At 35.9% G+C, this 27,820-nt stretch overlaps 3 protein-coding genes and 1 long non-coding RNA gene across 4 annotated transcripts in view; 2 read left to right on the top strand and 2 right to left on the bottom strand.

Annotated features, from left to right (window-relative positions):
• Window positions 1-117, bottom strand: part of LOC109709104 (UBP1-associated protein 2A-like) — a 3,357-nt gene extending 3,240 nt beyond the window's left edge. The window contains exon 1 of the mRNA XM_020231173.1: window positions 111-117. Within this exon, the coding sequence (XP_020086762.1) occupies window positions 111-117 (7 nt within the window). The remainder of the gene's footprint in view (window positions 1-110) is intronic.
• Window positions 3,732-11,941, bottom strand: LOC109709381. The gene is made up of 11 exons (XM_020231590.1): window positions 11,745-11,941; window positions 11,077-11,579; window positions 10,149-10,285; window positions 9,950-10,012; window positions 9,613-9,702; window positions 9,039-9,204; window positions 8,629-8,818; window positions 7,307-8,127; window positions 6,478-7,077; window positions 6,335-6,400; window positions 3,732-4,183 (listed from the first exon to the last, which is right to left on the bottom strand). The coding sequence occupies exons 1-11, from the start codon at window positions 11,923-11,925 to the stop codon at window positions 4,073-4,075; spliced, it is 2,928 nt and encodes a 975-aa protein (XP_020087179.1). The 5' UTR covers window positions 11,926-11,941; the 3' UTR covers window positions 3,732-4,072.
• LOC109709312 (UBP1-associated protein 2A-like) lies at window positions 19,115-23,494 on the top strand. Its single transcript, XM_020231480.1, has 2 exons — window positions 19,115-20,601; window positions 23,236-23,494. The coding sequence occupies exon 1, from the start codon at window positions 19,210-19,212 to the stop codon at window positions 20,599-20,601; it is 1,392 nt and encodes a 463-aa protein (XP_020087069.1). The 5' UTR covers window positions 19,115-19,209; the 3' UTR covers window positions 23,236-23,494.
• LOC109709379 lies at window positions 24,303-26,127 on the top strand. The gene is made up of 2 exons (XR_002216078.1): window positions 24,303-24,761; window positions 24,897-26,127. It is a non-coding gene; the product is annotated as an uncharacterized LOC109709379 (long non-coding RNA).

Genomic DNA, 27,820 nt, shown 5'->3' with positions numbered 1-27,820 from the left:
GAAGATGGTAGTGGTTCTGCAAATTTTACCATATTCGGAAGATTGGCGCAAGATTTGATTCACATCCCAGCTCAAAACTTAGCTACTTCAGTTGGTTCAGATAAATTTACTCTTCATCCTCTAATTAAAACAATTGTTGGACAAAAGTATATTTTCCAAATTGTCCCTGATCTACACAGGTTTAGAACAAGTGCTCCTTCTTTCAAAGTGCTTAAAATTTTTAACGAAAATTTATTAATGAAAAGTGAAGAAGAGCTGCCTCCTACTACTCAAAATGAAATTTCGAAAGAAACAGTACTTCATCGAGGTAATATTCTCATAATTGGTTTGTTCTACATTGAACATATATACACACACACACACACACGCATAGACATCCTTTAACAATATATATATATATATATATATATATTTGCATTTACAGCTCTCCAATACCTGACGATGATTTAAATGAAATTCCTACGGCGAAAAAGCGCCGACTTAAGCGAAGACTTATGTAAGCTCTACCATCGTCCGCTCTTTATTATTTTACTTTTTTACTAATATAAACGTAGCGTAAATTAAAAGCTTCACTTTTATTTTCAGTTTCGATGAAGCTCCCTCTACAAATGAAGACAAGATGTGAAGGATTATATTTACTACTGTATTTTACTCTTGCATTATGCTGAAATACTATTTTCAATAATATTGTAACCCTCCGCTGTATTATACGTGCTGATGTTGTGTTAAAACTTTTAATGATGCATTATAATACTGCTACTATATATGATTGAGAATTAAATAAACAAAATAACATTAACTAATTAATTAACCACACAACTAATTTATCATTACTCATAATTAATTAACCATCTAAATCAAAAGCTTAAGTACATATCATCTCATCTCCTTCTCTTCATCTCCTTCTCTCCACCACCATCATCCTCAGCCCCACCTCCATGTGCGCCGTGAGCCGCGGCACCACCACCGCGAGGCGTCCCGGGCCACCTCCTCCTCTGCCTCCTCTACCATAAATTATTTTCTTATTACCAGCTTACTTAAATTAATTAACACGATCTACTAATCCGCAGCGAAGCGCGGGTCTACACTAGTTTATATTTATTTTAAAGTTACACTCTGTGATTGCTATAATTTGAGTCGTCTTTACTTCGGGCGTAGTCCTAATTCTTGCTATCAATGTTTCTTATACAGTTTTAACTATAGTAGTTTGATTCCAAATACGTCAAACCAAATAGTTTATTTGAATATGCGTACCATTATAACTGCAATATAATTATAATTACATATAACACATACATAATTTCTTAATAATTAACATTTTAAAATTTAATTTAATTTACTTAATGTGATTTACAATTATATATGAAGTCTACGTAAAAAAAAAAATTATAGTTTTAAAAACTTATTATCTACCGATCGTTCCTAAGCAAGTGGCAAAGGGCTTGTTGGTTGGTACCCCAGACCCAAGTTTGAATCCTAGTTGATTCACATTTTCAGCTAAGGGTGCGTTTGGTTCGGGTTATCCTGGCAGGATTACAGGCAATCCTGTCAGGATAACTGTGTTTGGTTAATCCGCTATGTAATCTAGTTGTTAATGTAACATTACAAATCGAGCAGAATTACATCGAATATATTAACGGGAGAGGGGTCATGTATCTTGCATTACTGAAACCCGTTAATACTATATATTATGTAAAATGACAATTTTACCCTCCAACAACCCCAAATCTAATTAACAGCATTATTTTTATCTCTCTCTCGCCTTCCCCCCGGCCCTCTCTCTCGCATGCCGCTTTCTCTCGCTCTCTCTCTCTCGATGTCTCTCTCTCTCTCTCTTGCACGAACACCTATCATCTTCTATTGTGTCGTCCTCCTAAGTAATCATCACGATCTCCTTCCCTCCATTCGTCATTTCCGCAAAAAATAATATTCAAATGATCACAACACGGGTAATTTTGAAAAAAACTATACTTTTATGTCAGAATTACTAAATTTTATAAATTGAACCAAACATATTAATGCTATAAACACTGTAATCTAGTATTACATTACTGTATTAAATCAAACGCTCTAATGCAGCATCAGTAGTAATCTCACGCCGAAATTCAATATACCTAGATATGTCGAGATATTTTGTAATACTACATAACTCGAACCAAACGGGCCCTAAGTTTATTTCTAAATGAAATAAACGAAGCAGTTAGTGTGCTACCTATCTCTCTAAAAAAAAAAAAAAACTTATTATCTAGGCATCAAACGATCTAAAAATTCAACGGCATAAAACGGGGCAATGCTCCATTAATAAAAAAAAATTTATGTTTCAAAACTTATGATTTTTGATATATGAGTCATGATTTGTTTGCAATAAAATAGACGTAATAAATTAAATTCTGATTTTGGATTTAAGTGTTAGGTTTTTAAAAGTGCCATGTGGAGGGTAAGTAGCTGTGGCCTTGTTTGTTAATGTTGCTTCCCTTTTGTCTTCTTCGATAAGAATTATATGCAATGGGGAATGTGGATTTGGTGGATCATATATATATATATATATATATATATTATGTACCAACACATTTAAATAATAAAAAAAAGGACTACAGTATCAAATAAGTTTGCAAAAAAATATTCTGGCTCATAACAGATAGAGGAGTTTTGCAGCAGAAAAGTTAAAATGAGATTTTCGCCTCCTTAAAAGAAGATTTAGTGGGACAAAAATAGTTATTTACACCTTATTTGGATGTTGTGATATAGAATATTCAATAACAACTTACTTGATATAAAGATTTTCTTACATGATTAGAAGTTTGGAGTTAGATTTTTGCTCCCTGATTCAAGAAGCGTACAATATCAAATAAGGTTACAACAAAAAAATTATGGCTTTTGCAGCAGAAAAGTTTTTTTTTTTTGAGAGAGAGATTTTCATTTATTTCATTTACAAATAAACTCAGCTACCAACCACCAAGTCTTTTGCCACTTGTTCTAGAGACGGTTGGTTTTGCAATAAAAAAGTTAAAATGAGTTTTTGGCCTGGTTAAAAGAAGATTCAGTGGGACCAAAAAAATAGTTATTTGCACCTTATTTGGATGTTGAAATAGAATATTCAATAACAATTTACTTGATATAAAGATTTTCTTATATGGTTAAAAACTTGGAGCTAGATTTTTGCTCTTTGAAATGTTTTAACATTCCTAATTTGATAGTATGATTTAATATAGGTTCTAATTAGATGCACGGACATCTTTTTTTTTCAATATATTCCTTCAATTTATTAAAAATTCACGTTACATTTGGTAAACGATGAGTGTGATCAAATGTCTAGAATAGATAACATTTTGGTGTTTCACAATATTATAAATATGGCTATCAAATCAAACTCCCATAGTTCTAATCAAAATTCTCGTAGCAAGCTATCCATCCCAATCATTTCAAGAAATGAACTTAACTAGAAATGTAAAAAAATTAAACTTTGAACTGGGACCTTAGATACCCAACCATTAAGCCCTTCAACCAGCTACTCTAAGAACCATTAGGAAATAAACTCATACCAAAAAAGTTATTCTTTGAAAAGTATTCTGATGTCTAATTAATACTTGAGCAATACTACTGCTAAACTCCAAAGTAGATTTCTGTGACCTAAGATCAGGAGTGTAAGATCTACACCTCTTTTTTTTGAGTGTACAAGTAAAATTTACTATAAAACTTCTACAAATTGGAGAGATATACATGATAAAATGTCTACGTAACCCAACATATATAGCCTAGTATTATTTCCAAACAAGTCCAACTCAAAATCCATTTTTCCCGGCTCTCTTCTGAACAAACCAAGAGTCACAAAAACACCTTCATATATGACTACTAAATAGAATTATATTCCATGCACGTACGTACTACAATTTGTTAACTATCCTATACAAAATGCATGGCATGATACAACTCCTGCTTACATATATTCTCTCCTTCAATGTTTCTATGTTTTACTTTCTCTAACTATAAACAAGATGTGTGTTTGTGTTTTTTTTGCTTCTCTTCTTATGTACAATGCTAGAATTTGGCTTGTTTAGTGTGGCGCCGCATTTCACGCCGCCACCGCCGTCCAGTAGCTCGTCAAGCACGGGCTCGTCGGCGTGCCGACGATCCGCGCCCATCCCCAGTCGCCGGCCTCCTCCGGTCTCCGCAGCTCCGCAAGCTGTTCATTAGTTGGTGAAACATGAAATGTTAAGAGAAAATTGCCCGTGTACTTTTGTAAACTTGCTAAATTTTTTCTATTTATCCTTCGTTTCAAATATACCGCGGAAAAGTTTTCTTTCCTTTCTTAATTATACACTCCTATTCGAGGATTTATTGAAGAGAATTTGAAATTTTAGAAGGGTGTATTTGAGAATAAAATTACATAAATTTGGGATTTTAGTTTACGGTTATTAGATAGTTAGGAACTTTGTAGAGACATATAAGCAATCGTCCCATATATTAAATATTGTTACCTGACACTGACGTGTTAAACTTATCTGCACTCCTTTTGGCACTAAGATAACTGGTTTCAATCCGAGGTTTCAAGTTCGAATTCTAGTTGATTCACATTTTTCAGCTAAGTTTATTTCTAAAAGAAATAAACGAAGCAGTAACATGCTAGCTACCTTTCTCTCTCAAAAAAATAAACTGGTTTTAATGTCTACTTTTCCCTTTCTATCCCCATTTATATGAGAAATATGTTGTAACTAATTTAAGGAAGGGTATTTTGGATTTCTTGGTAAAGAATAATCAATGGCAAATGGATTCTCACCAAAATAATCACACAAAAATTTGTAGGCATTAAATGAGTCATTTGTATTACGAGGAATCCACCAAATCATTCTCAAATAAATGAATTTCTATTGACTTATGAGACCAAACAGTAGATTGAAAAATTAGATATATTTCTTCTTTATAATTCTAGGAATCAAAATCTCAAAAAGGTTTGAGTTTTTAGGGTCTGTTTGGTTCACGTGATTTAAAATTTTCAATGAGAATTAACTTTTAAGAAAATTACCCAACTATATCAATAAAATTAACGCAAAATCTTTTTTTCATAGAGAGTAAAGACATGTTTGGTTTGAAGAATTTGAGGTTTGGGATGAGAATCATTCATTTATATTGCTGGTGTTTGGTTTAAGGGATCGACATTCTAATTTCCATTTCGGGACAAATCGAATCTTTCATCTTTCCAAAATGACTCTCACTATGAAGGTGGAAATCAACTTATGAGGAAAAAATATTTTTTTTTCCGCTAACAATTATTTAATTTAAATATTAATACATATATATATATATAATTTGAAATTTAAAATTTGAATTATTTATTCAATTTTAAAATTTTAAAATTTGAATTCAAATTGAACTTTTAATATAAGTTTGATATTTGGACGTAGCTTTAAATATAAATTTTGAATTTGAGCTTGAATTTGCATCGTAAATTCAAATTTAAGTTCAATTTGTGAGTTCAAATATAGATTCAGGTTTTGATTATGGATTTGGATAGTAAACTTAAATTTTAATTAAAGCTTAAATTTTATAAATTCAATTTGAGCATGATTTTGATTCTGGTTTCTCTTATGAACCAAACAAATATGGAGTTTTCATCATTTTGTTTCTGATTCCGGTCTATTCTCATTTCTATTCCGATTTTATTCCAATTTTGACCCAAACAAGCCCTAATATTATTATTATACATTATTTTACACCAGATTAATCACATAAAAGATCATAACTATTTAAAAATATGAGGTCTATTTAAGCACTCCTAAATTTACAGTATTCAATACTTCATTTGTTTATTGTACTCAATTTAAAATTTTGGAACAGAAATAAAATTTCAAAAGGGTATTTTAGTCTTTTAAAAGTAATTTTTTTTGGAAAAAAAAATACCAGGAAAGGAGGTAGGTTTTCAAATGTCACATTTTTAAGGATATAAGATTTTATAAAAACTTTTAATTCTTACTATTTCATATTTATGTGATAAAATAGGCATCATTGGATTTCACAATTCCAACTTTCCATTTCCAAACCCTTTAAAAGATCAATTCATTTCACTCGTTTATAGCTCTAGCTCTAGGAATGGTATTTAAAATGGTAATGTGATATTCCTACTAGTTGGGAATGTATGATGACTCCTCAGCTTCACTAACACAGTAACACCTTTTGCAATTTTTCAACTTGAATTGCTTGATGTTCCATTGATCTCAATTGCAAGCATAATATTATCATTAGATTAGATATTTCCCTATGCAAATTTAGTTCAATGTATGCTCATTTAATTAAGTTTTATCAAGAGATTAAAGATCTAACAAGTTGCTTCACTTACCCTTCCATCTTGTAACTCGAAGATCACCGAGTTCTCGGAAAACGGTATTGGTCGAATTGGCGCCACCTGCGAATTTTGAATGAGCATTTGTGTTGTGTTTGCTTGTCATGCATCATTTTGCATACGGCAGTAGATGAACTAACCTTTTCATTGCAGTTTCCAGCGAAACTGTTCGAGTAGTAGGCCTCGTAGTTCGCAGGCATAGGATCGCCGACGGCACAAACACGACCATCTCTCCTTTCTTGACCCCCTTCCGAATCCGAATTCTGCTCAGTCGGATGCCCATGGCTCGTCCATTTCCATGTTCTTCCATCTGAATGCCTTCTGTAAACATTACCGTCAGAACCGATCACAAACAGCTGAGTTCCGTCAAAGCACGGCCCTGGCGCGCCGACTAGTGCGACGTCTCGATACGGAGTCCCGTGCTCTACCCACTCCCAGCCATCTTGGGAGCTCCAGTGGTACTCGACGAGGCCTCCGCTCTCTGAGATCATGAAAATTGAGCCCGACAGGGACTGCAGGGACGGTCGCGCGGCCGTTCCTGGGTTTCTCGAGAGTACGAGGTGAGGGGATTGGCGGTGCTTGTGCCATAGTTCCGTGATCCTGTTGTATTGGTACAGGCGGCCGTTGCGGCCGACGACGAATACGATGTTCATTCTGAAGACCTCCTGGTCCACGATGAATGCGATCCTCGTGTCCCGAGGGCTCTGGCAGTCTTTCCACTTGAATTTTCGCAATGCGACCTGAAAGTGCGCGAGAATATTTCGTATTACAGTGCCGAATGCATCTTGTCAACCGCAAGAATCGAAAATACAATGAAGAATCATGTTTAAGTTTAAAAGAAAGTACTATACACCATTCTCTGCGTAAAAGCATTGACACATATGTTTTGCGCAATTTGTGTTACCTCTGTGGTTCCTGAGCTAGCTTAAGAATATTTTGTGCAACTGTTAATGACACATGCGAACTCACCGTAAACTGAATCAATCTCCCTTTCTTGTTGACAAAGAAGATGGCATCTTCGACGGTCACTCTTTGCGATCTACCGGGAATTCCGTCCCACGGCGGCCCGCTTGCCACCTGCCTTCCCTTCTTCATGGCTGTGCAATTGATCCACGATAACTCGTCTCCGTTTCTTTCTCGAATAAGCAAGTATCCATTTACATCCACCAAGAACAAGCTTCCATTGTAGCTTCCCAACAGGCCCCTCATCCCCGTCGTGTGTTCATGCCTTAGCCACAGCCAGACGTTGTCGGTGTAAAGATATTCGAAAGTCATTCCGCTCTCCGTTACGAGGAAAAGCGATCTGTCGGCGTGCAGCACTCTCATTCGAAAGTTAAGGTAAATGCTCCTTGTTAAGAAGTTGTGATTTTCTATTCCGTCACTTTCTTGATTGCTCAGAGATACGTAATTCTCCTGCTCGTCTCCCTTACGCCTTCTCAGCATATTTGTTTCGCTATTATCAACTACATTGTTTATTCCTAGAATGCAGTTTGCGAGGCCTCGTTCTTCGGTGCAGTATTCTGCGTTCCACCCTTCTGTTTCGGGAGCGTCTAAGATCGACCACTTGTACTTATTCGAAGCTTTCCTTCTTATGCTACTTATGTGGGCAGGACCCGAATCATCGCCTCCAATGCCAGGAAAATGCAGCTCCCCGAGTCTACCATCATCGAGCGGGAATATCAATCTTCCAATTTGAATCTCGACTCCTGGTACGCCTCGGGCAACCTTTGCTTGCCCTGGGAACTTGTGGTTTATCCACTGCCCTTCTATTTTGTTACCGTGGGTGCCGCCTTTTCTCAAGCAAAGAAAAAAGAAAAAAAAAAATCAAATATGTCAATTTTTTTCTTTTAGAAAGAATTGGTAGTCGAAACCAAAGTCGGAGGGTAAGTGACCAAACAATTTAGTTATCAAATCGGAAATTTGGACACTGTTAATAGTCATTATAAACTTATAATGCATATTTAGCTTTTATCTTAGTTTGCAGCAAATACACTTAACCAATATCTGCTACTTTGTCAAATTCTGCATGCTTTCTTTCGATACTTTGTCAAATTCTGCTATATTACTAGTTCGCATATCCGTTGCGTCTTGTACTGTTCGACTAACTGAAGTTTCTGCACAATCTGGGAACATATAAATATACCCTACTTTCATGTGTGAGCTACTTTGGTAAGCTGTGGATGTCTAGTTGTTTAAGCTGTGCTATTTTGGTGGTTAAAAATCACTGTTAAGTGGTCTTAAACTGAAGAAAAGCAAAGAAAAGTCATCAGTCGGAAGAAGTTGGCATCTACCTGAATGTTTGAGAAGCCGATATTCAAACACGCGTCCGGTTGTCGTGGTTAAGAACAAAGACGAATTCTTTCCATGTAACTTATTTAGTTGAATTGGCGTAATAGCACTCAACTGCTGATTGTTCGGTGCTCCGTGGATCGCCCACTTCCACTTCCTTCTGTGCAACCGTCGCTCTACTAAAAAACCATCCTGTGGATCTTTAAGTCTTTGTAACAAATAAATGCCTCAAAACTTTTCTCAGTAGTTATACTTATTAAATAAGAATCTTAACCATCATTAAATATTCGACGAGCTTGATGGCCATACTTAGTGTTTACATTAGTTTGATTCTTGGTCCTAAAATCTTCTCACTGAGTTTGAACATTTAATTTCAACTTGATTTCATGGTGCTAACAAAGTTAAGGCATACCTTAGAGATCAGGAAAAGAGAAACAGATTGAGCGCCAACTATGTTATGCAAAGTACATCCAGCCGATGGCCTCAGTGAATTTTCTTTCATCGATGCCTCGCTCCATATATGTTTCTTCCATGATGGTTTCGAGTTCTTGTCGAATTCGTAAAGATCACCAGCAGAACTGCACTGTGGGGATTAGTATTAGCATGACAAAGTATATTGTTCGCTATGGCCTTATTTCTTTTAGAAGGTCCTTTGCAATCACCGTCGCTAGTTAGCGATTATCACAAGTCGATATAAGCTCTTGTGAAGTATTCTGCAAAATTTGCGAGAAATGTTACTTCATGATCTAGTTTACTTCGGATATTGGCTTCTTTACTAACATATGGTATGATTGAAAATGGTTGCAACTATATTGATTCTATCTACTAACAATGGTACATCAAAAGTTTATTAGATTCGAAAGCTCTTTGTTTCACTAATTTTAGCTGTCATAGTTATAGAATCATACAAAGTGAATTTTGAGTCCTAATTTTTTCAGAACATAAAAAGAAATTGTCCATAAATAATGAAAGCAAGATTAACTTACCTTATTGTGAACAAGATCCCTGGTCTAATGTTCCCGATGTCGGCCACAGCGGAAACATCTCCACCCGGTGGTCGGCCATAATTATCCCACCTATGTTTCAGTTTAATAATCATTTAGATTTTGTTACTCTTGTTTCCTCTGTTATACTCATCGATCAAAAAAACGAGCAATCTACAACTCACATATACAAAACTTATTAAATTGTTACGCATTTTGATATGGGTACCTAAATCAAAATTACTACAAGGTTAAGTAGTAATTTCCAAAATTTTAAAGTAGCACATATATGCGTTTTATATCATCGTGTTTTTTGTATGTATTACAAGCTTTTCCACACCTCAGTGGCTGGAATTCGATGATCTCGATCAATGACCCATTCATTGCAGATAAAAGCAGTCTCCTGATGCAGAGGAATTATACTTGTTAGCATGCAGGGTATTAACTTGGTTAGTTAAAGGGAATAAAATTATTGCTCTAAAATAATATGTTATTCTGAGTAATGCAAAATATGTATATATATGTACCAGATTACTCACTTCCCATCGCAGGATACGACGCCCGACTTTACTCTGACGATTCGACTTGGTTCTGTTTCGTCAGTGCTCGTGCTTTGCTGTTCAGATTTAAACACTAGTTCTGTCCAGATAGGCTGAGATTTCTCATTCAGTTGCAGCTGAAAGTATCAAGATTCAGCAAGTTAAAATTAAACCAAACATGAATGCTGCATTATATTTTTCTTTTGAATGACGGTTCCTCGACTTTTGATTAGTTTGATTTACTTTTTTTTTTCTTTTTCAATTGAGCTAAGAGATTTTGTTAATGGTGATTCCGTTAATTTAGTTGGCAAGCTGATGGTTCTGCAAATAGTGCTTAAATGTCAGAGGCTTTATAGCTAATGAAGCTGCTAATTTTTATGAATCCTCAATTCACCTCAGAAAACCAACTCAAATTTGTTTGTTAGAAGAAAAGAAAAGAAAAGAAAAACAGCTAAGGGGTTTATTTCAATCGGCCCGCTGTTCAGGGGCTCTGATACATTTTTAACTTATATAGCGAATTACTCAACATATCCTCCTTGCATAGTATTAACCGTCTTTTCTATTCTTCTGTCTTTTTCTCTGTAGGACATATTATGACATAAAGATATTTCTTTCCCAAAATAGCCTATGCTTTTGATTTTATATTTGTGAGAAATATTTGTAAGTTTGTATTCTTTTGCATAGCATTTAGTTGAACCAAGTATCTTTGGTTTTCGCTTTTTGCAGCTTTATATATGATCCAATATGATCCAATATTTATCTAAAGAGTGTGAGAATAGTAACAGTAAACAGTAGCAGTAAAACTAAACAACAAAATCATATGGAACCTGATACTGCACCGAGATTTTTATGCTGATGCATTAAGAATTAAATTTATTATGCAGAAAAAAAGAGAAATTCAACTAGAAGAGTACGAGATGCCGATTACCTGATAGAGAATTCCAGCTTCTGACAAAGCGAGAATGGTTTGATTTACTACGAAAGTAGAAACAGCATAGCCAGCTTCAGTTTGGAGCTCATGAGGAGCAATGACCCACTGCACCCCATTCCAGAACCTCTCGTAGATCGATCCGCTTTGCCCCGTGACCCAAACCGACGCCTCCGACATTCGAGTCAGTGAAATCCTTCTCCTGATCGGCAGGACCGGCTCAGAATTATCAATTCTCTCGTCGCCTCCCCTTTCGTGCTGAACCGAAACTTGGCTCTGCTCGTTGCTGACGCTGTCGATCGATCCGACCTTCGTGCAGGTGCTGTTGACACAGGAGATCAAATCGAAGGGCAAGGTGATCTCCACCCATGTGTTGCTTTTCTCCTCAAACTCCCAGAATTTGCTCGTTTTCTGCTGAAATTTGGCTTCTGACTTTCTACTTGGAGGAAGAAGGGGGCAACGGGAATCACCGAGAATCGCCGATTTTAGAATCACATGGATTGCTGCATACAAAACAAGGTGCAGGAATCTTGGAGATGAACTTGCCATGATTCATTTAGTTGCTGAGAATGAATGAAACAGTGCCCTTTGTGGCAAAAGTGCTTTTATAGCTTTTGTGGTGAAGCTTTAAAGATACAGAGAGAGAGAGAGAGGGAGAGAATAATCACCTTCTTTTTTCTTTGGATGAATAGTTCCTGAAATAGGACAAAGTAGGTGATGTGGTGGCACATAGATCTTGTAAATAAGATATTGATATCTCTCTGCACAAGCCACTATCAACTTTTCAAGTGTTGCAGGTAACAAAGTCACCTGGATTGGCCCCTTTGGTGGTTTGCTCTCTCTTTCCATTGCTTTTTTTTTAATTTCTTTCTCATTTCTCATTAACTTAGTTGCTTTACTAACAGTAATCTTCGGCTAATCTCAGCGGAATTTTTTAATCCATAACTTGTTTTAACTTCACACTTCATCTCGTACAGTGACATGTTTCATGATCATGCACCTATTTATGTAATTGGAAACTTTTAACTTATGACCTGTAGCAGAAATGTTGCTTTTCCATACTCTATTTTATTCTTGTGAAACACAATTTGGGCAATTACTAACCACCAACAATGACTACAGGATAAGAAAAGCGTCGAAAAGAACACTGCAGCTGAGCTAAGCTACTGAAGATTTTCAAAGGAGAGGAGGATTTGGAGTGTTGTGTACTTTTTTAAATTGAAATTAGCTGAAAATGTTTACGGGTGCGCCAACGGTAAGCCTAACATAATAAATTCCTCATTAATGTCGCAATTGAGATTCTTAAGCACAGTAGAGTTAAAGACCGAAACACCTAACATAATAAATTCGTCATTAATATCGCAATTGCGATTCTTAAGCACAGTAGAGTTAATAGACCGAAACACCACGCTGATTTGGAAGCTGGAGATAGTAGAGAAAATTAAATTATTTGTTTTGGGTAGTATCGAGGAAATTAAAGATTACTTACCGCCGATAATATGCTAAAAAGGGGTTGGCAGGGAGAGCAAAATTGTGTGCTCTGTGCTGTTGAATTTGAAACTATAGATCATTTATTTTTGAATTGTGTTTGTGTCGAATACCTGCTCTTTTATCTATTATCTAATCCGGATGTAATACTACAACACGTTGATAGGGGATCTGCGAGAACATGTTGAATACAGACGGATACTATGAAAGAAGAAAAGACTTGAATGATTCACCGCATTCATAACTCAAATAGAAAAAGAATAAAAGCGATGAACCATTCACCGTTTTTACCATCGTAGAAATATAGAAAAAAGTGAGAAAAAGAAAGAAAGCGGTGAATGATTCACCGCTTTTAAAAGCGCTGAATCATTCACCACTTTTATAGAACCATATTTACAAATAAAAATTTAACGAGTCTATTTTTAGAATAAAATTATAGGAAAGAACTATTGCACTAAAAAAACCCTCCTCCAGCAACTCTGGCCCTCTTTGTTGTCCTCTTCATTGATCATTGAATGTGGAGGATATTAATTGGACACAATTTAAAGCAGTTCTTTGAACAGTTTTCCAGTACTACAATGCAGGTAATAGCTGCTCAGCTGTAATGATAGATACTTAATTGCTTTTTATCTTTAAAAAATTATTAGTTTTTCCTTTTCTGGTTTCTCTAATAAGTGTTGTTTGAGTATTCATTAAGACTTATTAATCTAAGAATACAATCTATTGAAAAACCTCCAACCTTATATATAAGCCAAAATTCTAATTTATATTCAATGCGAGGTTAATATTCTTAATATTCACCTCCTATAGCGGGTGATTCAATTCAATAAATCTGATAAAAAAAATCTACATGTGTACTCTAAGAATTTAAAATCCAAAATTTAAAATATGTTTTTTTTTTTTCTTTTTTTTTTGGGTCTGGTTTCAATGCATGGTTAGTTGTCTCACAGTTTTCACGTTTAAAATAGCGTGAATCATAATTTCTATCGTATTAATTGCGTGATTAATGAATGGTTAACCACGCCACTTGTGAAGCATCCAATCTAATAAATCAAAATCACGTCATTGTTTGAAACCTTCAACGGCTAATATTTCTCCACGCGTACGTCATCAAATGGCTGCAGGTTTTGACCGAAAACCCCTCCAAAGAAGAGAATATTGGCTGCACCTGGTGTATTCATATATCTCATGCATTAGAATTTTTTTTATTTTTATTATTATTATTTTTTTACACAGAAAGGTAGCATGCTACCCGTAGAAATATGAATCAACTAGAATTCGAACTTAGGATTTCGGATATTAATGATCAAGCTCTTTACCATTTGCGCTAGGGACGGTATATTCGTGTATCTCATGGATTAGAATAAACTTGAAATCCAATTCTTTTGGATATGATTTGTATTATATAAAAAGTCTATATATATTTTTTGAAATAATTTCATACAACTTTATGTAAATACATCGAATAACAGGTTATAAAATTTAAATTTTTTAGATTTATCCCTTCAAAAGTCCAACGATATTCATATTTACCACTCTGATTTGTTACTGTTAGCTTATTATTAATTTTTTAACAGAAGAGCAGTGAAAATGTCAATTTTGTCATTATAAATATATCCCTTGAAAAGCTGCATCTGTTAGAATCGTGCAAAAATATCTTCCCAACAAATTTTCAATGGTTAGTTTTTTTCTCTATAAAAACCAACCCATTGCAACCTCTTCTCTATTTTTTCTCTGTCTTTTCTCTTTTATCTATCTAATATTTATTCCTCCACATTCAATATAGGCAAAAGAACATGTGCCGTGGATGAGTGGGATGCAGTAACTCTACGAGTTTGAAACGTATGAAAAAAAAAAAAAGAAGAGGAAGAAGAGTTTCCATTGCTAGGATTTTGATTGAGAGAAAAAATCATGATATCATGAGAGTAAAAAGGTCAATTTATCTTACCCACTCATCAACGTTCCTATAGTTAATTATATTTTTGTAACGGACACTAACAACAGAAGTATATTTGAAACTATTATAATTTTTTAAGAGATAAATTTGAAAATTTAAACTTTGTAGATATATATCTATTAGGAACTGTATGAAATTATTCCTATATTTTTTAAAAAATAAAATTTCAAAACTTACTGCTAAGAAATTTAAAAAATTAATAATAAATTATATTCAAAACCAATAATTAGGCAAATATTTTGAATATTATAAAAGAGTAGAGATACTTTATTATTACGAGTATAATGACTTTCGTACTTATTAGTTGCTTTTAATAAATTGAATTAGAGCATTTATTAAAGTATCTATAAACTAAATTTCATATATTCTAATTCTTTTGGTACTATTAAATTTAAAAATGCTCCATACCCACTAGCTAAATTATCAATTTTGAGATAGCGGCGTGATGTTGAAAAAATTATGAAACTCAGTATTTAAAATGTTCAAATGCTCCAAATTAATTAGAAGTTTTATTATTGAAAACGATTCATGAATATAAAATAAATATAGTAACAAGGCTCACTGTAAAATATATTTAATGAGTTTTAGTGATATACTCATACACTAGGTGCAGGCGATAATTTCTACGTCTACCAACGTCTCCATTTTTTTCTTTTTTACTTAAGGCTTCGTTTGGGATTGCTTTTTTTTTTCTTAATTAAGACTTCGTTTGGAATTGCGGAGAGATTGCGTTACGTGCGGTGAAAAAGTATATTGAAAAAATATCATGTTTGTTTCCGTACGTAATATTGCGTTCCGTATATCGCGATGAGCCGTTTACGATATATTTTCTACGATCTCACCGGAGAATGCGAAAATATATCTCTATATATTTTTTTCTCAACTCTATTTTATCTAATAGCGTTTGATAAGCTTCCATACCAAACTTAAACCTAAAGTGGGCCCGCGTCTTGGACCCCGCGCCCCCTTGTTGACGTCACCGGTTGGAATCTCGACGCTGCCACGTCGGAATCCAACGGAATCTTTTTATTTTTATTTTTATTTGTTATTTTTTTCTAATAAAAAGGTCGTCGCAAAGATTCCCTCTCCTGATAGGGTGGCGTACTCGTTGGGGTCTGAGTGTCTGACGTACTAAAGCGACATGTGCGCACTACCCGGTGAACTTACCGCTCCATTTGTTTATCGATGGCAATGGATACAGATATCTAAGTTTTTTTACAAATTTTATATTGTAGTAATCCGTGCAATTCGACGACTAGAACAAAGATAACAGTCGAAGGAAGAAAAAGAGGAACAGTTTGGCCTAATACAGAGGTGTGATCCAATTCGGTTCAAACAGGAAAAAAATCCGATTCAGGTCAAGCAAAGACAGAGAAAAACTTGAGCTGGCTCGAGGTGGAGTAGTGATTGATTCGGTTCAAGCAAAAAGTGAGAAAAATTTGGTTCAAAGATGAAATATGCGGAGCAATTGGGTCGGTTCAGCCCAATACCAAAGATTGACCCGGTTTGGTTTAAGCAAAAAAAGAGAGAAATCATGTTTCATTCAAATAAAGAAAGAAAAACATATGTGAAAGATTTGAACCAGTTCGGAGGAGTCACACTCAATAATAATCGGTCTGGTTTAAGTAAAGAAAGAGAAAGAACTTAAGCTGGTTTATGGTGAAGCATACATTCAATAATAAAGGAAATATTATCGTGTGACAAATTTTTTAAAAAATAATGTATAGATATAGATATAGATAGATATTGAGTGAGTTTAATCGATGCTAAATTAATATGATTTCGATTAGGGATATAAATATGTAGAAAACCTGATGGATTCGTCTTTGATTATGCTTTTTCTCCGTGTTTGAACCGGAACCTAAAATCAAATCCGTTAAAAACCTATTATATATATATAATTATATATTAGTGATTTAGTATATTGAATAGTTGGGTTTGGTTTTTGATTTTGTATGTGAATTTTAGGTTCTTTTATTCGGACTTGGTTTCGGATTAAAATTATATAAATAATAAGCTAAAAAGTTATACTAATTTAGACACAATAAAAGATAAATTTACAAAAAAATTATATATTTTTAGGTTTAATTAATTATTATTGAACATCGACAGGAACACACTATGATATTGAATTTTAAAAAAGCTTAATAGACAAAAAATGTTCATAAACTAAATCATAAAAAAAAGTGATTTTTAGGTGAGAAATAAACTTGTTAGCCGCACATAATACCACACAATTATTTATAATTAGGTACAACAAGGGACAAACTAATTCAAAACTTTTAATCAACGTGATAAAGTGCATTTTTTATATAATTCATTAATTTGTACTGCTAAAATTGATATTAACAACCTTAAAAAAATATAAATAATATTTTATAACTTTTAAGGGGCACGCTTAGAATTGCTGGTAAATAGTAAATGAGAAAGTTTTGATTTCCCTTTTATGATTTACTGTTTTTTTCATAATACAGAATAAAAAAATGATAATAACCATCCAAATAGATATGATTTTTTTTTAAAACTAATACACGGGAGATTTTAGCAGATCACTAGTTTAGTTTTTGGGCAAGTGAAGAAGAAGACACATATGTGATGTTTTAAAATAGTTTTTGGACATATGATGCGATAAGAAGATGTTTTAAGCGATAGTAGTCCGAATTAAGAGCCTGTTTGGTATTCAAGGCGGCCTAATTTTATTTGGCCAATATAGTTGGTTTATACAGATATACTCTCCACTTTTTCATAGAATCAAAGAAATCCTTCATTAATTGAACAAATGTGATTTGTATATATTTACGGTCGCCTACGGAACCAATCAGAATATTTATACTTTGCATTTTAATGTGTCAGCAATTCCAAGTAATGCCCATAGCTCTAGAAGGTTACATGGGGGATTTTCCTTTTATAAGAGGATAACATGTGAATCATGATTTTTTTTTTTTTAGAGATAAATAGCATGCTACCAGCTTCGTTTATTTCATTTAGAAATAAACTTAGCTAGAAATGTGAATCAACTAGGATTCGAACTTGGATCTCGGGTACCAACCACCAAGTCCTTTACCGTGCTAGGAACTGTCTGTGAATCATGATATTAAGAGTGGAGTTTATTGCATTTTAACTTTTATTAGTATTTTTATCGACTGTTTCTAACGCAAGTAACAAAGAGTTTGGTGGTTGATATCTGAGGAGCCAAATTCGAATCCTAATTTATTCATATTTTTAACTAAATTTATTTTTTTTAAAAATAAACGAAACGAATAGTATATTACCTTTTTTTCTAAAGAAAAAAGACTTTATTAGCATTTTCTTAATATTGTGTTTCTGATACCTTACTGCTTTCATTCACTCTCTGGTAGTTTGTTGCTAGTACAATTGGTACAATTCAGATAGAGAAAGAAATCCACCCATTGTGTTCTTTAGTGCTTTCTTCCTTGCTCTCCACTCGCAATGTAAATAGATCCAAGTTGATGAAGCTCCTATGCCGATCTGCTATAAATGGGATAATAAGTGGGAGTCCAAAATGTGTCTCGAATTTGTTCCAATCCACTAAAATAATTGGAGGAGGTTGGGACCTTTCCTCCTTGTTATCTGTCCTGACTTCCTATTAGTAAAAAATTCGTTAAAAATCTGTTTAAATTTCGATCTGTTCGGAGTAGGGTGATCAGTGGGAACAAAAATAAGATAAAAATCAGTCTGTTAAGTCAACCCCACCCCGTCAAAAACTTAGGTGTGGGGCACCCTGCTGCCTCTGGATCTGCGCCGTTTGCATTCCTACCCCCACCTGCTTAGAACCTACCTAACTAATGGGCCACCCTGATGGAGCCCACAAGTATTGGGCCTTGGTCGCCGACCGCATGTGTTGCACCTACCTTGTCCCTCACTAGAGTAGTGGGCCTTCAATCGCCTCTCTACGACTTCTTGCATTTTCACTTTTTAGGTAGTGTTTGGTTCCACGTAGAAGAGATCCGAAAATCATTTTCATTCCGGAAAGGAAAATTTTGAAACCTTGTTTTGTTATTGGATTTCATGTATCTTTATATTCCAGGTATTTGTTTGACAAAGCTTTTTCTTTCTTTTGCCTTTTTTTGAAAATTTTACAGAATTGTCGTTCTTCGCCTGGATGTGCTATAAGTTAATCAACTATAACAGTAGTGCAAATATCTGTTAGCTGATATGGCTCATTACGTAAAATTTATTAAAAAAGAATGTAAAACTGCTTTTCATCGAAAGCATCTTTTTTTTTTTTTTAATTTTTGCAACAAAATAAGCAAATTAAAAACTGAAAATTCATCTCTCTCTCTCTCTCTCTTGTTGGATAGGATTTGAAGTAAAGAACATTGGGGGTGCTAAAATGTGCAACAAAAAAAATTTTATTTATTTTTGTATGTAATAATTTGTTGCGCATATTGCACAATATATTTCTACCTGCTTTTCGTGTTTTTTTTTTTTTTGGACACAATAGACAATTCTCAATATAGGTCCAGTTTATGGCCCATTCTGAGCCTAAATACTCGGCCCAGCCCACGTAAACCTCACGTGCGCCTCACGTGCACTTCAATGCGTGCGAAATCGCAAAACCCAAAACGAAGCTCTCCGTTATCCCTCCGTTCCCCCATCCACCAAAACCCTAATAATCCTAATCTCCCCCGTACACGACCTCACCCTTCTCACCCTCCTCCTCGTCAATGGCGAAGAAGCGCAAGCCCGAGTCTGAGGCCGATGCTCCCTCCTCCTCCTGGGAGGAGGAAGAAGAAGAAGAAGAGGAGGAGGAGGAGGAGGAGGTCGAAGAGGAGGAACTAGAAGTAGACGAAGAGGAATCCACGGAAGAGTACGACGACGATGAAGACGAAGACGAAGAGGACGAAGAAAAGGACGAATCTAACCGCAAGAAGGAGGAGAACGTCGCCACTTCCGCGGCGGCGGCGGCGGCGGCGGCGGAGGAGACGATCGACCCCTCGGATCCCGACTCCGTGCGGAAGCTTCTGGAACCCTTCGGGAAGGACCAGCTCGTGGAGCTCCTCACGGAGGCGGCGTTGAAGAGCCCCTCCCTCCTCTCCCGCCTCTCGACCTCCGCCGACGCCGACCCCGTCCACCGCAACATCTTCGTCCACGGCCTCGGCTGGGACACCACCGCCGACGCGCTCTCCGCCGCGTTCGCCCCCTTCGGCGAGATCGAGGAGTGCAAGGTCGTCTCCGACCGCGCCACGGGCCGCTGCAAGGGCTACGGCTTCGTCCGCTTCAAGACCCGCGCCGCCGCCAAGCGCGCCCTCAAGGAGCCCCAGAAGCGCATCGGCAACCGCTCGACCTCGTGCCAGCTGGCGTCTTTCGGCCCCCCGGGCTCCCAGGGTGCCGCCCCCGAGGCCACGGGTCGGAAGCTTTTCGTCAGCAACATCCCCACCCACGCCGCCCCCGATCGCCTCCGCGCGTTTTTCCAGCAATTCGGTGAGATCGAGGAGGGACCCGTCGGCGTGGACCGCGCCACGGGGCGGCTGCGGGGATTTGCTATCTTTGTTTACAAGACCGTCGACGGGTGCCGCAAGGCCCTCGAAGAGCCCAAGAAGATGTTTGATGGGTGCGAGCTGCAATGCCAGAGGGCGCTCGAGGGGCTAAAGCCGAAGACCCCCGCCGGCCCCACCACTCCTCCCACCCCTCCTGTGGCTGCGGCACAGGCGCCCCTGCAGCCAAATGACTTGGCCCTTCAGTCGTGGCTCGGCTATAATCAGATGGCTGGCTTGGTAGGCCAGGGTCTGAGCCCGGCGACGCCCATGGCAGGTCTTTTAGGGCAGAATGCAGGTGTTGGACTGCTGGGTCCGGCAATCGCAGGGGCGGTGGCCGCTGCAGGGGGTGTGAGCGGGGCAACGCAGCCGCTTTACGGAGTCGGGGTAGGGCTAGGCGGAGGAGGTGGGTTTGGGATCAATAGTATTAGTCCCAGTGCTATTGCTAGCTATGGATCTCAAGCCGCTTTGCAAGGCTTTGGGGCTTACCAAAGCAATCAGCCGCATTCGACGGTTTCTTTGAGGTCTCAATCTGGTATTGGATCAGGTGGTTCGAGCTTGCCACCTTACGTTGGGCGCTAGGTAAGTGAGTTCTGGGGACTTGAGTTATTTTCTTCCTCGCCTAGTGTTAGTAAATGCTGCTTCATTTGAACTATTAGAATGTCAGGGTTGCATTTCACTGCTATAGATATATGCAAGGATTTAAGTGCCCATCAGCATGTGCCGTATCGTGCCAATAAAATATCGGTACGATACAGATTCCGTGCCGATGACATAGCTCAAAACCCTCTATTCTTTAAAATGGTATGTAATTTTCTCAATAAAATTCAAAAAAAATGATAAAAATACATAATAAATAGTTAAAATATTTTGTTGCTAAAGAAAATAAATATTTCATACTATTATGTGTCGGCACACATGAATTTTTTATGACCGGCACGCATCGGCACGACAAGGCGCGCACCATGCTGTACCGTGCCAGCAAGTTTTTGGTACGATCTCGTGGCACGGCACTTAAATTCTTGGATATATGCTTTGGAAATCAAAGTTATTGGACAAAATCACGAGTTTAGACCAAATGTTGTATTGGTTTGTAGAAGTTGAGAATGTCTGTTCTTATGTTCTTTTAGCTTTCGTTGTATCTTTTCTGTGATATCTTTTGATGGTTCAAAAATCTTTTGCTTATTGCACCAAGCTAGGTATCTTTAAATCTAGCTAGTATGTAGGACATGGAATCAACAACAAGTTCGGTCTACATTATTCGTGAGGTTTGATGCTGACATGTTGTTAGATACCACTGAATTGCTTCTTGAGGATGGTGCAGTTCTTATACGTGAACCATATGTGCAATGCATTCCAATACTGGAACTAGTGTGATTTCACAGAGTTCTAACAAAAGTATGAGGTCAAATTGTGGAGACCTTTCAATAATATAAACAATTGAATATGACAAACAAGATCTGAAAGGCCTACAAAAGTAATTGTTGATTTGGTTGAAGACTTAAAATAACAGTAACTTAAGCATCTTGGCTGTAAGAAATTTTTATGCATGAAAACTGCTATATGTGTTGCATGAGAGGATAATTGCTTCGGGTGAGCACTGTTCGGTGAAAACCGAATTATTGAACCAAACTGACCTAATTTGGCCAATAAGGTTTGACTGTTTTTTCAGTTTAAATGGTTTGTAAAATTTCGGTTTTTGGTGTTCAGTTGAGGTGTGTAAATTAAAACCTGAACCGACTGAATTAATCAATCAGGTCAAGATATTTGCATAGCAGCCCCTTTTAGTTATTATAACCCTTTTATCAAAATATTTTAAAAAGTAAACTAAAATTTTCTATTTAGTCTAACAAATTTTTTGTGATTATTTCCTCTTAATTCCTTTAGTGCAAATTAAATTTGAATATAAATTATTTGAATTTCATAAACAAGCAAATCTAAATTGTTGGCTATATACTAATCTTGAAGCCCCAAGTTAAAAAGACCCAAACCGACCACATCGACCAAACCGAACCAAAAAATCCCGGGTTGGTTGATTTTTGGTTTGGAGTAATAGTTTGGTCGGTTCGGTTTAGAAAACTGTTAAATAAAAAAATTCGGTTTGGTTTACCATTCAACTAAAAATTGACTGAACCGACCGAATGCTCTCCCCTCCTGTCATGCATGCACTGGTGGTGAAGATGGTACCCATTGAGGCTCTATAGCAATATTTCCTGTCCTGTTTAAATAAGAGTATCAAGTTTACTTTTGACTCGGTATGTTAGAGAGTGTCTAATCATTTCCATGTTTGAAATGGAAACATGGAGATATTATCTCTCTCAACGAGAATTCTCCAATTGTTATTTCTTCTTTCTCCATGAAGTTAGGGATAGTTGTTCTAATCAAACTAGGTTATTCAAAGACGGTGAAGATGATTTATGTAATCTTCTATTTGTTATTTCAATATTAGCCAGGTTAGATTTGCAATTTCTTAAGTTTGCAGGGACATGTAAGTAATTAACCCTTAAAAAAAACCTCCTTTCTATGAGAGACTTATATTTACTGTTCTTTTGTTTGGTTGTGAATTGTGAACGCTGCCATAAACTGCGCTACTAAAATAATTTCTCTCTCTTTCAAAACATCTTTTCGTGGTTGGCGCTGAAGAGATGACAAGATTAGTGCATCAACTGCTCTTCAGTCATGATCATGTCCACAAAATAATTTCGTACAAAAGAATCAATCAATGAACTACAAAATGTTGCGTAGAAAATGCACGATTGTGTGTGCGAGTGGATGCTCTTTTGCGCTCATGTCGCATGTGCGTGTTCCTCTATATATTCTTGTGCAACCTTTTGTTGATTTATTGATTTATTTGTTGTGGTTTATTTAAACAAAATTGTAAAGTTTCACTGTTAGGATCTTAAATCATAGTTGTCTAGATGGAAATAGATATATGAAGTGATTCATATTCATGGAAATGCAATGGACCATGCATTCTTTTGATAGTTGGTTGGAGAATCTTTTCTTCGAGGGAATCAATAGGAGATATCTTTGGCAACAAGTGGTTGTTATGGTTTCTTCCTAGTATAAAGTAGGCAAATTACCTGCTTTTGTGTGGAAGGATATGAACTCAAGATTAGTTTCAATTTTTTTTTTCCTACTCAGTCTTTACTAGTCATCAAGCAATATCTTTTCTTCCCCTTCGTGATTCTGAAACATCTCTATACTTTTTTCCAGACTTGAGCTTGGAGGAGGCAAACGACAACCTGCTTGTAATATCATGATGCGTTTTGCTGTTCTCAACTTATCTGTAACATTATCATAGTTTGTCGAAGATTGTAAATTGTGCTGAAGCCCAGCTATTTTGAGGGATTTTGCTGGTCCCAATTTATGGCATAATAAGTATGATAAATTTGCTTGTACACTTTGAAATTTGAATTCATCTTTCTGAGCAACGATTAGCATTAGAAGAAGCATGCTCTTTGATTTTGCATAACGGACTTCTTAATATTGCTGCCTATAACTTACACTCTTACACAGGCAAGCTATGTGGATATGATGCTTATCTCTTGGTGCTGTTGTGTCAGCTACATCAGTTGCTCAAACTACATATTATGATTGTTAGCTTCACCAACAGTCCTACCTTCATATTGTCCGATTGTTGGCTTTCTTGACTGCTTAATCCTTTTGCCACTAGTTATTAGATTTATCAACTGCTCGGCTATTGTACATTAACTTTACCAATTCCTAAATCCTCATACTGTGTAGTAGGGGTGTCAACGAGCCGAACACGAGCGAGCCAACCCTGACTCGCATTCCGCTCGTTAAAGTATCGAGCTGAAAAATTCAACTCGTGTTTGGCTCGTTAATAAACGAGCCGAACACGAGCTAGCTCACGAGCTGGCCAACGAACAATAAGTTAAAAGAATTAGATTAGATATATATAAAAAATAAATTTATAAAATCTTACCCATTATACTTTAATCTAATGGTTGAAACTTTACATATAAATGAATCTTTTTATAATTGAGCTCACCTTTATATTTTTATGTTACTAAAATTCAAACAATAAAAATATATATATTATATATGTAATTATTTATATATATATATATATATATATAAATTAAATAAATTATATAAATGTAAAATATATGTATTTGAGCTGTTATCGAGCTGAACACGAGCGAGCTGACCCTAGCTCGTGTTCGGCTCGTTTATTAAACGAGTTGAAAAATTCAGCTCGTGTTCGGCTCATTTATTAAACGAGCGATTCGATCTCGAGCTTATTTCGGAACTGGCTCGTGAACAGTGAGCTGGATTGCCACCCCTACTGTGTAGTATTGGCTCTGGCTTTAGCAACTCCTTATTACGCTTGCATAGTATGAAATTTCTGCTTCAACCAGTTTGCTCTTCATGCTATTTAGTACCAAGTATCACTTTCATCAATTGCTCATCTCTTCGTGTTATCAAGTATTGATGTCTCTGTCTGTTCAACTATTGATGATGCTGAGTATCAGTTTCACCTACCATTCATCTTGAACTGGGGGGATTATCTGTATCATTAATATCTCAGCTCTTGTTATGCTCCGTGATTATTAGTTTTAATAATTTCTTGATCACAATGTTCTGAGCTGTTAACTTGTGTACATACTGTGATAAAATGTATAGTGACTCTCCAAGTTGCAGCATAAACCTTGATCCCTCCTACCTCATGCAAAAGCTGTTTGGCTTGTCGTCTTCTCTCAAGTTGGCTTCACCAGGTACATGTGAAAATTGCCATCTAGTTTCCTAGCCTTTTTGCCAGTGACTTGCAAAGGTTTGCTTTCCATAGTTTTGCTCCCATTTTTGTATTCCTTTTTTGTAAAGCTTGCCAAGCCATAGTTCTCTCCATGCAGAGAAATTATCATCTGAACCTGTTCCACCACTTCAACTATGGATGCTTGGCAATTTAACCTTCATTCTCACTTACTCTAATCATCACCTTTATAATTTCAGAAATTATTAAGAGTAAAATTTACTATGTGGTGATGATTTCAAGAAGTGATGGAATGAAGGATACCTGTCTGGATGGTCCGCAGCTGACAAGGTGAACCACGTTTTGCCAATAATTTCCAGAAGTGATATTAATTGATCTATGTTTACTAGGGCAAAGCAAATTCATTGAATGCTCAAAGTTTGTAAATAAATAAAAAGTGTAGATTGATTGAATCTATTCGTTAGTAGTAATTTTGGTTTTCGTAATATCATCATGCAATAAAACGTCCAAATGGCCTTTGCTTTTATTCATTTTGGATTCTGATAATATCACCATACGATTTTTTTGGCTGCATGATTGGTGAGCATTTTGGGGAACATGTAGCGGTACTCTTTTGGGAATGCAGTATTGTTACATGTCTCCATAATTGCCATCTTTATATGGTGTCGATGTGTTGGTGTACATCATATGAAGGGTTTCAATTTGTTTATACACACTAAGATGCCACTTGAAATCTATCAACACATTAGTAACATTAAAGAGAACACTTTCTGGGGACACAAAGCATCTCCTTTCGGGGATCTATAGAGCAGCTGAAAGAAACGTGGAGAGACTAGCAATTTGCAGCAAAGAAGACCTTACCATGTACTTGAAAACAAGCTCAGCCACTAACATTTCTCCTGCTTTATTGATTTATTATCCAAATAAAAATCCACTTTGTTGTTTCTACATTGGACGGTGCATTTGTGATCTTGTTTCACAATACATAATATTTTGGTCAGCAGCCGTGCCACTTTGCAAGGGAATAAAGGTATCTCTTTCTTTTCTTTTTTTGTTTTTGCTAAATCGAAGTCCTTTCCATTTTATGCTACCATGGTGTTATCCTAGTAAGCACCACTATGAGGATTTTTGCTACTTTTTTTATGTGGTTATTTTTTTGTTCCCTAATGTTATGGCTCCATTACAAGCGCGCTACATCTGCTTCTATTCATGGTTTGATGGAATTTGGATTTTGGCTTAACTGTAAGCATTTTAAAATATTTCCAATAGCGCGAATTGTAATGTCAAATGTTTGAGCATCAGATTTACCTCAGAGAGGATTTTGAGTCCATTGTAGCCTGTTCTTACACATTTTATTATGCTTCATGGTCTCCTCTTTCTTCAGAATTGAATGTAATGTACTTATCTTAGAACTATTATAAGATAGATCAGAACCTTGTTTGGGATCCTCTGAATTGGTGATGGTGGCTTTGAAAATGGTGAAGACCATGTTCTTGCCTCAGTTAACAATTATTCAAGATGTGCTTTTTCTGACACCCAAAGTTTTTGGGATATTTCTCATTGGTAGAGAGAGCATCCTTGAGACTTCAATTAGATAAAGCTACAGTACTGCACATAGAAAAGCTGGGAAAAGATGATGGGCTTTGTTCTTAACAACTCACACACACATGATCACAAGTTCCCTCTTTGTCTTTTCACATGGCCTCATTTCGTGATCACTTTCTCTCACCTGGAGAATGTGAGCATGCACCCAATGAACATCAAGTGTGAATAAAAGTAGATGATGCTCTTTTTTAGGTCATTTGGATTTATCACAATTCTAAACATCTCCTAGGTTTTCTCTCTTTTTTTTTCTTTTTCCCCTTGCAAATTAGTGTTTTATATTGTTTTTTTCTTTTCCGGAAATCGAAAGTTTGGCGCCTTAGAAACCTTCAAACGTAGGATTTGAACTCAATATTCGTTAGTATTTTATGTAGTCAGAGCGCTGCAGCTGCAATTTTATTGTTGAGTTCTTTGTACTTGAAAATTGTATTTCCAAATTTTATTATTTGCTTGTGGGATAAGCCCTTGCCTTGCACGCATCAATGCAACGCAAGTTCATGGTCTTTTCACCATTGTCATAGTTTTTCTCGAGGGTCGATCAAATAGAAAAATGCAGGTTAATGGATGATGAGACTAAAATATGAGATGGGTTTTATGATTGTTTACATGCATTCTGAATGGAAGTTATTGTCTAGATTTCAGGAGGTCTTTGCGTTGCAGCTCGCGTCTGAAAACTCTGAATGCAGGCTATAAAGATAGAGACTAGATGAAACTCTTTTAAAATTTTAAACATTAAATAACTAAATTAAAAATTTGAAGGGCAAAGTAAAATTTTAATCAAAATTTAAAAAAATTATTGGTCAATTTTAGCTTTTTTTAAATTATTTTTTCCTTACAAGTCTAATAAATCTGCCAAGTTGTTATTATGGTTGGTAATTTTAAAATATTGTGAAGGCCTTAAATTTTTACATAGAAATCGAAAAGTGCCAAATGTCACACTACCCCTCGCATGTTATTGAACCTTTACCCTGTGTTTTTCATTATTTATTTTTGGTCATACTATTAACCTTGTACGCCACTGTGATGGTAACTTTGATTTGACAACTACTACAATTGGAGCGCGCCACGTGTCACAACCCCCCTCTCCCAAGCAACTTGTATATCTATGATGATGATGACGAGCAATGTAATGCAAAGCGCGGGTAAAATTTTTAAATTCATAATTATTATATTACACGTTATTATTTAATGGAGTCAAATAAAAATACTAAGTTGTATATATATTTCTTACTTAGCAAAATAGAGAATATTAAATAAAAAATTAAAATTAGAGAGAGCATTTTTAAATTTTTAAATATATTATATTTTACCCATAATGTAGAAAAATAAAAATAAAAATTTTTAAAAATATATAATTAATAAATTCAAGTTTAAAATTATTTTAAATATTCATATCTTTTATTTGAAAAAAAGAAAAAAAGTATTAAATTAAAAAGTAAACAAAGGGAGAGAGAAAAGCGG

This window comes from Ananas comosus, linkage group 4 (genome assembly GCF_001540865.1).
Source record: "Ananas comosus cultivar F153 linkage group 4, ASM154086v1, whole genome shotgun sequence".
Classification (NCBI taxonomy): domain Eukaryota; kingdom Viridiplantae; phylum Streptophyta; class Magnoliopsida; order Poales; family Bromeliaceae; genus Ananas; species Ananas comosus.
The sequence above is the reverse complement of the archived record's forward strand: the minus strand, read 5'-3'. Positions and strand labels throughout refer to the sequence as shown.